The sequence below is a fragment of the Mustelus asterias genome, chromosome 11 (assembly GCF_964213995.1).
Source record: "Mustelus asterias chromosome 11, sMusAst1.hap1.1, whole genome shotgun sequence".
In the NCBI taxonomy this organism is placed as follows: domain Eukaryota; kingdom Metazoa; phylum Chordata; class Chondrichthyes; order Carcharhiniformes; family Triakidae; genus Mustelus; species Mustelus asterias.
The window spans coordinates 25,200,802-25,211,805 of NC_135811.1; the positions used below are offsets into that span (position 1 = coordinate 25,200,802).

At 44.7% G+C, this 11,004-nt stretch overlaps 1 protein-coding gene across 2 annotated transcripts in view; it reads left to right on the forward strand.

Annotated features, from left to right (window-relative positions):
- nrap (nebulin-related anchoring protein) overlaps window positions 1-6,144 on the forward strand; it is a 114,444-nt gene extending 108,300 nt beyond the window's left edge. For both annotated transcript variants that reach the window (XM_078223276.1, XM_078223277.1), the window contains one exon: window positions 2,738-6,144. In XM_078223276.1, the coding sequence (XP_078079402.1) occupies window positions 2,738-2,845 (108 nt within the window). In that variant the 3' untranslated portion in view covers window positions 2,846-6,144. The remainder of the gene's footprint in view (window positions 1-2,737) is intronic.
- The last annotated feature ends 4,860 nt before the right edge of the window (window positions 6,145-11,004 follow it).

The following is an 11,004-nucleotide window of genomic DNA, read 5'->3' on the forward strand; positions in this document are numbered from 1 at the left end:
GGCCTCCTTCTGCACTGTGTGATTCTATGATCTCTATATCTAAATTGAGGTGGAAGTGTGGAAACACTATAAATAATGGGCGATTTTTTTCCCCTGCATTTCTTGGGCATCTATTGTTGTCCACAGAGGTTTAATGTAGTTGTGTAGTTCCCAGGATCAAAGAAGCTAAAAGCACTTATGTAAACAGGGATGTTTCTTGGCGGGGGGAGAGTGGGGGGGGGGGGGGCGGGGGAGGTAAGCAGCAAATCTGGAGGGAAGTGTGTTAATTCCACTAGAAATATGGGGCAGAATTTTACATCCCCCCCCCCCCCCCCCCCCCCCCCATGTGGGGTTCTGAGGTGGATGGTAGGGAGTGTCAAATTGAATGGATCCCTCCTGCCCAAACACAGACACAATTTCACGGTTGGGTGGGCAAGGCCTCCAACGGGAAACCTGCCCTTTCACCTATTAAAGCCCTCACGTGGCCACTTAAGGGCCTTTTGCCGTCCAGCCTCAATTTTTAGACTGGCAGGAACGTGTGCGGGTAGGGTGGGAGACAGAACTCCAACTCGGGTGGGATGGGGAGAGGCCCTCCATCTGGAGTCCCCTTCAGATTTGGGGTGCCCTCTCCTCTGGGACCTTGGATTTCCTGGATCCCATCCCTTCTGGCCTGTCCCCTGAGACTACAATTGTCCCCCCTCCCTCTCCCCTCCTAACACCCAGGGCATCCTCTACCCTTCCACGCCCAAGACTCCTGGGACTTAGCTTTCCAACGGAGCTGGGACTCAGTTCCAGGCAGAGCACTGCACTACCACTTTCTGCCACTGCAGTGCTGTGCCTCGCTGGCTTTGAGAGCTGTCAGTCAACCTGATCAGAAGTCCCACCCTCTGATAATCAATGTTCAAATGAGTGTTAAATGGCTGTGGGCTGTTGAAGAGTTGACGGTAAGGTGTTGCACACCGTTCACTTTGCATCCTTAAAATTCGACCCATGAATTATTGAGTCCCAGAATTTGGTTTTGAAGCAAAAGATCTTTGAGGATTGGAGCTGAAAGCACCCAAGTTGGTGAGTGTAAACCCTGAGTTCCTGAAAGGAGTTTGCTAAGATTTATGGGGCAGCTGTGGACCAGGAAGAGAGAGCTATTAGAAACCCAGGGTGATTTTAATTTTCTGTCAAAGTCACTGCGTAAGACTTGCAAGTGAATTCAGGTTTGAGCTGAAATGTCCCAGGCCATACAAGGCAGATGTGGAAAAGTTTGGAGTTAATCCAAAGGAAGTGAATAGTCTTCAAGAGCCTAATTATTAGCCAAAGACTCCCAGGGTGAGGATTCATAGGGCAGGATTTTCTGTCCTTTGCCCATGGTGTGTTTTGCTGAGATGGTTCACCATTGGCCGCTGGCAGGATCTTCCTGTCCTGTCGATGTCTTGGACATTTTGTGGGGCTCGCTCATCCTGCCACTAGAGAACCACCAGCTGTGGGGGGTGGGTGGGAGAAGGGGACGGGGGTGGACGCCTTCGACGGGACTGGAAGATCCCGCCGGCAGGAAGGGCTGGAAACCCTGCCCATAATGGATAAGGGAAGGTGGAGTTGTTTCTTTTTTAGTCTGAAGAATCTGTTGTTTTATTGTGCCTGTCGATCTGAAGTATAAGTAATACCTAAAACAGTGTTTATTAGGACTGTTTGCTTTACTTGACTCTTATACAGTAAAATTCATTTGCGTTAACCATAGAAGCTTGTGGCTTCATTCTTTCAGGAAATCACTGGGTGTTCGAATTTCTCTTTAAGCATTAATGGCCTGTGAAGTGGATCAGGAGTAACTGCGGGCAAATTCCTGACCTTAATTATTCCCAATGATAGATTTGTTCAAATTTTCATCAACATTAGAATGCAGAATAATTCTGATAACCTCTTTTCGCCTGATGCATTCAGCAAATAGAAGTTCGTGGGCTTTATTGAGGCAATTTAAATTGCAATCTCTGTATCAATAAGCATTGAAGCATTATAGGCATGTAACAAACTGATAGTGTGTAAGTGAATCAGATAGTGTATTGTCTTCTATTTTTAAGCAGTGTGTTCTCTTAGTAATACTGGTATGAAAAATGATGAGTTCACCAGACAATAATGCTTTGATATGACATCCAGCATCAGGGACAGTAAGAATATTATACATAGGCTATCAGCTGAATGTCTCAAAAAATGCCACCTTCAGGTTAAACTGCAATTATGCATTTTGGAGTCCTCCTGACCTGGATCCATTCTGCAGGAATCTACTCATTGATGTAACGAAATATAAAACTGGGAACATTTTAGGGAGCATTTTCTAGACTCAACCTCCTGGAGGGTAGTCTATCCGCTTCAAATTCACGTTGAAAAATTCGGTGCACGGCGCATATCCCGGTCAGACTTTTCAAATGATTGGTCAGAAAACAACGTGCCCCCTAGGTTTCCAATATGATCTCTGATGGATGAAACTCCCCAGGGCAGCATCAAGTTAAATAATTGTCCCTCAGATACAGGAAATCATTTGTAGGTCTGTGTACTCAGAACAATGTGAAGGGGTCTCATCAAATTACTGTGAAGGACAAGTTAAAGCATCCTCGATTTCTGAAGTTTTAATGCTTGGAGCTATCCTTCGTACTTTCTTGATGGCTGCACGGGAGAGTGATTGATATCTTATAGAATATGACTCTGACTGCAAAGTATTAACACAATTATTATGTATGAAGCTAAAAGCTCATGCTCCTCTCTTTATTATCAGCGAGCTCAGGCAGACAGAAGTACAGAAGAATCTCAGTGGACAGATGTGATGCCAGATGCGACTGAGATGCTTCAAGTAAAAAAGCGCAAGATGAAGCTCACTAAATAATGAAATGCTAACGCTGCTAATTGCTGTCCTAGTTGTTAAACGACACATTTTTTTCCCCAAGATTATATATAAGCTACATTTACATTTTGTTTTAGTTTTTAGTTAAAAACTGCATACATAATTAATGCACCTTCTGTACTGCAAGATACCTCCCTTGTTCATTTTCTATTCATCCCTATGTATTATGCAGTTTAACTTGTAACTTCTTTGTCTAAGTGAGAACATATACATTGGAAATTGTTGAAGTACTTTATATGTGTCTTTGGGTATGGAAATTACATTACTGTATTATATATGGTGGTGTATAGTGTTAAATTAGCTCACTTTTGCATGGGGCAAGAATCTATTCAGCAAACACCCCCAAAAATGATGTGGAGTGGAGGCGGGGGTAATTTTCTACTTGGATGCTAAATGATCGTGATATCGGAAGTGCGTCAACAAAACAGTTAGGCACCCCAAGCCATTTTCATGTTCGGACCTGATTAATATTTTTGGGTGCTAAATTGGCATTCTGGTTCTGCTTGGCAGTGTTCTGAAGTGATGGTTATGTCTTTTGGGATGAGGTTGGGGCAGGAGAGGTGTAGGGCCAGCAACAGGCTCAAAGATTTTTGCGAGCTTGGAGAGCCTTCTTTAAAGTTTTAAAGTTTATTTATTAGTGTCACAAGTAGGCTTACATTAACACTGCAATAAAGTTACTATGAAAATCCCCTAGTCGCCACACTCCGACACCTGTTCGGGCACACTGAGGGAGAATTTAGCATGGCCAATGTGCCAAACCAGCGCATCTTTTGGAGGAAACTCACGCAGACATGGGGAGAACATGCAGACTCCGCACAGACAGTGACCCAAGCCGGGACTCGAACCTGGGTCCCTGGCGCTGTGAGCCAGCAGTGCTAACCACTGTGCTACCATGTCAAGAACAAAAACCTATCCTTCTTTGGAAAGGCCTTTAGCCATCCCTTTAAAGCTCACCGATTAATCCCTTACCAATTAATCTCAGTGCCTGAAGAATGGGACAAGAAGGCATTGTGCATGCCCCATACTCTACCTATTGCAATGAATATTGCAAGCAGGGTCCTACAACAGGCAGGGGAGGCCAAATTTGCATATAGAACATAGAACATTACAGCGCAGTACAGGCCCTTCGGCCCTCGATGTTGCGCCAACCAGTGAAACCAATCTAAAGCCCATCTAACCTACATTATTCCAATATCATCCATATGTTTATCCAATGACCATTTAATGCCCTTAATGTTGGCGAGTCCACTATTGCTGCAGGCAGGGCATTCCACGCACTTACTACTCTCTGAGTGAAGAATCTACCTCTGACATCTGTCCTATATCTATCACCCCTCAATTTAAAGCTATGTCCCCTCATGCTAGCTATCACCATCTGAGGAAAAAGGCTCTCACTATCCACCCTATCTAATCCTCTGATCATCTTGTATGCCTCTATTAAGTCACCTCTTAACCTTCTTCTCTCTAACGAAAACAACCTCAAGTCCCTCAGCCTTTCCTCATAAGACCTTCCCACCATACCAGGCAACATCCTAGTAAATCTCCTCTGCACCCTTCCCAATGCTTCCACATCCTTCCTATAATGCGGTGACCAGAACTGTACACAATATTCCAAGTGCGGCCACATTTCACATATTTTGGACAGAAATCCAATGATTGAAGCAGGAAAATGGGGAAAAGCAAGTATATACTCAATAATTTGGACTTAAATGTTGGGGGCATGATTAAGAAGTTTGCAGATGAAACAGAAGATTGGCGTTGTGGTTGATAATGAGGAAGAAAGCTGTAGAATGCAGGACTGGTCAAACGGATGCTACAGTGGCAAATGGAGTTCAATCTGGAGGATTATGAGGCAGTGCATTTGGAGAAGGCTTTTGAGGAAAAGGAATGCAGAATAAATGAGAAGTGTAGAGGAACAGGCTAGAGACCATAGAGTGCATATCCACAAATCCATGAAGGTGACTGGACAGGTAGATGAGGTGGTCAAGAAGGCATACAGGATATTGATATTCCGTGCCTGAGCTAATAAAGATAAAAGCTGTGAGGATATGATGCAATCGTATAAAACCCCACAGGCCACAGCTGCAGTACTGTGAGCAATTCTGGTCACCCCACTATGGGAAAGATGCGATTGTACTCAGGAGGGTACAAAGGAGATTTATGCAGATGTTGCCTGCATTCAGGAGGGTACAAAGGAGATTTATGCAGATGTTGTCTATATGAGAGGATTTTAGTTACGAGGAATGATTTGGTAGGCTAGGGTTGTTGTCGATGGAACAGAGGAGGCTGAAGGGACAGCTGATTGAAGTGTATAACATTACGAGGCAGCTCGACAGATTGGAAATCTAATCCATCTGATTATTTGAAGGATCCATAACCATGAGCCATGGATTTAAGATTCAAGTTGGGAGAATTAGTGGAGATCCAAAGGGCAATTCTTTCTCATGCGGGGGTCGTTGAGTATCTGGAACTCACCGTCTCTATCACTCTTTCAGGCACAAACATTCAGAACATTTAAAAAGTGCTTGGATATGAGCTTGAACCCACAAGGCTACAGATAATGAGCCAGGAAGCACAAATAGTATAGACATGATGGTCTGCATGGCCTCTTCTAAGATTCTATAATAACATCATCATCAAATTTCACCTTTATTGGCCACCCAGTTTTCAGATGTGAAACAAGTAACCAACAGTTGAAAACCTCTCTTGATAAATCTTTAAGCTAAGTACAATATCACGTGCTCCTACTTTCCCTTTTTTTCCCTTCTTTCTCAAACTATCTTCTATCCTGAAGCTCTTCTGCCAGTTTTGAGCTCCAGCGAATGAATTAGAAACCTGCTTCCCCAACAGCCACAGGGGAGATGTGGCTCAGGATAATTCTCCATCTGATTATTTACCTCTTCTACTTCTCTAACTGAGAGGGATAGACTTGTCTCCTCTCCACATTTATCCCTGTCAACATTTTGCGGGTGAAATCCCGGTGTCACCTCATCCTCCCACTCTGTGATGTCTTGCCTACCTTACCACCCCACACTTGCCTCACGCAACTGCTCCAAATCCTAGGGATTGATAAAATGGCCAACATTTTAGCTTCAAGTCCCAGTTCTGACAAGGTGTATTAGCTTCGCCAGCCTGAGGGTTGGCGAGGGGGGGTGGGGGGGGTTCATGAAATTTGCATAATTGTTTTCAATAACTGGTTGTCTAACCTACGTTTGTAAGAAGTTAAATGTAGAGAGATGTGCATATTTTCCACAGATGATTAAAAATAAAAATGATTCTAACTTGGTGCTCAGAATGAATTGCTGTCTTCTCATTTGCATCAGATTTTATTTTTAAAAATAAGTCATTTGTATTGCAATCAGCAATGACCAAAATAACTGGCTTGCTGGTGCTATGGGCGAATGCTTGATGCTCCCGTGGGGTGCTCCTAGTCTGTGACACCACTGTGTGCAAAGGTAATTTCCTTCCCCCCAAAAAGGGAGAGGACAATGGAGGGATGAGCCAATCTATGACACTCATATTAATTTTCTAGGAACAGGCCCAAGTGGCTATGGTAGAGTTCTGGCAGAAAGGGCAAGTGTAGTAGGGAGCCTGCTATTCCTCTTCATCATGACAAGGCATATGGTATAGATGGGACCCAGAGAGAGAGAGACTCAGAAAAGACTACAAGATATATGGCTGAAATTTCCGGCCGTTCCCGCTGGCGGGATCTTCGCCAATGGCAACCCCCCTCTCACGGGTTCCCCAGCGGCAAAGGGAAAAGGCATTCACTGTAGTGGGACCAGAAGCTTCTGCTGCCAGCCAATGGCTGGCCCCCTCCACAGCCACAGACCACATTGCGGGGGGAGGGAACAGAAAGTCCTGCCCATACTAAACAGAACAAAACTGACCAAACACTGACCATACATTACATGTAAAAATTAATACATGAAATGACTCTTTCATTATCAAACCACCAGACAAAGCCACAGTTTCACATAATTGATTACGAAATCAAATATTTTTGTTTACTTCTAAATTAGTGCTCCCTCACTTTAAATAATCTCACAACTGTTTTTACTCATTGGAAAATTCACATATCCTGAAACCATTAACTGTGGGATTGCAGTTTTAGACAATTCAGAAAATGCATTACCCTCAGTCAGTCATTTTTAACAACAAACATTTACGTTTTATGATTCTATGAGATAGTAAAATGTAGGATTAATAAGAGGACATCCAGATTTTGCTCCAATATCCATCCTCAAATTGGACAGAGTATCTAAATTCATCCCAACTTCAACTTCCTCTCCATCCCTGGCTCCATACAAAGTTGGGTAAGCTATTGGCTATCCCTTTCTTGTCTGTTGCTTGATCCAGTTATGTATCTGATTAATGGTAACCCTCATGATGATGTTGATAAAAGGGATTCAGTGATGACAATGCCATTGAATGTCAAGGGGCGACGGGCATAAATTCTTCCTTGTTGGGGATGATCATTGCCTGGCGCTTGTGATCATGAACATAACTTATTCAGGGCTGGTAAGTGACAAGTAAAGTTTAAATTTATTTATTAGTGTCACAAGTAGGCTTACATTAACACTGCAATGAAATTACTGTGAAAATCCCCTGGTCGCCACACTCTGGTGTCTGTTCGGGTACACGGAGGGAGAATTTAGCATAGCCAATGCACCTAACCAGCATGTCTTTCAGACTGGGATGAAACTGGAGCACCCGGAGGAAACCCATGTAGATACGGGGAGTATTCGCAGATTCTGCACAGACAGTGACCCAAGCTGTGAGGCAGCAATGTTAACTACTGTGCCACCGTGCCAACCATATTGTCCCAGTCTTACTGCATATGGAGCTGAATTCCAGAGGCAAAGTGAGATTGATTGGCCTCAGCTTCAAGGCAGCATTTGACCAAATGTGGCATCACGGACAACGAGCAAAACTGAAGTCAATGGGAATGAGGTGAACACTTCACTGGTTGGGGCCATGCCTGGCACAAAGGAAGATGACTGTGGCTGTTGGAGGCCAATCATCCCAGCACAGAACATCACTGTAGTCATTCCTTGGAAAGGTGCCCTAGGCCTAAATATTTTAGTTTTAGGATTATTATTATTATTAGGAGTCACAATGGTACTTTATTCATTCATTCGTGGGACATGGAGATTGCTGGCTGACCAGCATTTATTGCCTATCCCTATTTGGACCTATTCAGAGGGCAGTTAAGAGTCAACCACGTTGTTCTGGATCTGGAGTCATGTAGGCCAGACCAGGTAAGGGTGGCAGAATTCCTTCCCTAAAGGACATTAGTGAACCAGATGGGTTTTTCCAACTGTCGACAATGGTTTCATTTTCATCGGTAGATTCTTAATTCCAGATTTATTTTTATTGAATTCAAATTCCACCACCTGCCGTGGCGGGATTCGAATCTGAGTCCCCAGAATATTAGCTGAGTTTCTGGATTAATAGTCTAGCGATAATACCGCTAGGCCATCGCCTCCCCTTACCGAAGACTGAAACCATCAGTGAACATTCTCACTTCTGATCTTATGTCAGAGGGAAGGTCATTGATGAAGCAACTAAAATATTTAGGCCTAGGGCACCTTTCCAAGGAATGACTACAGTGATGTTCTGTGCTGGGATGATTGGCCTCCAACAGCCACAGTCATCTTCCTTTGTGCCAGGCATGGCCCCAACCAGTGAAGTGTTCACCTCATTCCCATTTACTTCAATTTTGCTCGTTGTCCGTGATGCCACATTTGGTCAAATGCTGCCTTGAAGCTGAGGCCAATCAATCTCACTTTGCCTCTGGAATTCAGCTCCTTTGTCCATTTTTGGCCCAAGGTTGCAATGAGGTGTGGAGCTGAGTGATCCCATACAATCAAACTGAGCATCAGTGAGCAGGCCATTGCTGAGTAAGTGCTGCTAGATAGCACCATTGCTAAAAAGCTGAACAGCTCTTTCATCATTGAATCAAGCACCACCAATATGCTTCACCCTTGACCCAATGTTTAACCGGACCAGCCAGATAAATACCATTGCAAATCCCTGTTATTTCTGGATCTACGTTCTATCCCACCTCTGTTCGGGGAGTGGGGGGCTACAAATTACTCCCATCAGTGACTTCTTTCCCTTGATCTTTCCTCTCTCACGTGAACTGATTCTATATCTTGATCTTCCAGGACAACATCATCTCTCACTTCTGCTAACCCATCTTTTATTAACAGTGCCATCCCACCCCACATCCTTTATCTTACTGCCTCTCCTTCCAAAATATCAAGTAACCCTGAATATTCTGTTCCTAGTCTTGGTTACCTTGCAACCCTGCGGCCAGTTCCCTGGTGGCAGGACAGGTGAGCAATGCAAAATGCTGCGGACATTGGCATGAATGGAAGATTTTACTGGCAGCCAATGGCAAGCTGCCTCCATCGCTAGAAAACACAGCATGGGGGAGACCAGAAAATCCAATCCAACGGGTGGAATTTTCCTGTCCCGCCCACCACGGAAATGGGAGCGGGCGGGACATGGACCATGCAAAGTCCATTGACATTGGGCAGGATTTTCTGGTCTTGGCGCGAGCATGGCTGGAAAATCCCGCCCCATGTCTCTGTTATGGCAATCAAATCATTCCCATTTATTTATAATTGTAACATCACTTCATTTATCTTGTTACAAATGCTGCATACGTTTAGATAAAGTGACTTAATTTTGTCTTTTTGCCATTTTCCCCACACGGGCCCTATTTACTGGTACGTTCTTATGTTTCTACACTCTGCTCCTTCCTGTCACACTTTGGTTATTATTACTCATATCTCTACCCTGCACGACCCTTGACGTTTCATTTCAACCATTTCCCCTCACATGCACTTCTCCCCATCCCCACTATTTAATTTAAAGCTTTCTCTGTGGCCCTGGTTATTTGATTCACCAGAAACACTGGTTCCAGCGCAATTCAGATGAAGCCTGCCCCAATGGTACAGCTTCTTCTTTCGCCAGTACTGCTGCCAGTACACCAAGAATTGAAACCCATTTCTCCCACTCCAATCTTTGAGCCACGCATTCAACTCTCTGATCTTATCGACTCCATACCAATTTGCTCGTGGCTCAGTTGGTAATCCAAAGATTATTGCCTTAATGCTTCTGCTTTTTAATTTAGCTCTTAACTGTTTATTCTCACTCAACAGAACTTCTTTCTTAGTCCTTATTATGTCACCAGTACCTTCATGTACCATGGCAACGGGATCTTTCCCCTTACACCCTAAACTCCTCTTCAGCTCCGAAGAGATGTCCTTAACCATGAGGTGTCTCCAATCCTCCATTTTGGAACCCCATATCTGCTTCATTGTAAACATACTCTCCTGTCTCCAACCACGGGCCAAATTTGAAATATTTAACTAAGGGATGTGACTGTCTCCTGGAACAAAGTGTTGAGGTAACTTTCTTCCTCATACATCACAATGTCTGAAGCTCGGTTCCAGCTCACCAACGCTGAGCTGATTGTTCTCAAGCGCAGACAGTAACTGCGGGTGTGGTTGTTGTCCACCATCACCACTCACATGCTACAGTTGTAACACATCACCTTCTCTGCCATTTCTATTGTTTTTTTAATTTAACTAATTGCTTTTCAAGTCTTGAAACATCACTCAATCAACTCAAATCAAATCAAATATAGGCATGGTGTTTTACTAGGCTATTTAGAGCTTGGTTGGAGGCGAGAGGGAGTGTTGGGGGGGGGTGGGGGGAAGGCCCGGGGGGGGGGGGTGTGGGGGGGGAAGGTGTGGGGGGGGAAGGCGTGGGGGGGGAAGGCCCGGGGGGCCGGGGGGGTGGAAGGCAGGGGGGGCAGGTGCCCATCATCTTCCTACTGCTATGCCAGATAGCCAGGGGCGGGGAAGGTGGTAGGGCCCGGCTATCCAAAGCCCAAGTAAGCCACTTAAATGGCTCATCAATAGCCTTTTCCTGTCTCCGTTTACAGTTTACCAGGAGTGGGGGGAGACTCCATCACATAAGGAGACAGGTAAACTCTGGCAGTGTCCCAGTACACTTTGAGAGGAGGGCCATCTATTCTGGCACTTTTTTGACCCATGAAGGTGGCATCTCATGGCAATGGCACTGCCCACCCTCAGGACCACCACCCCCTCCCCCACTCTGCTCTC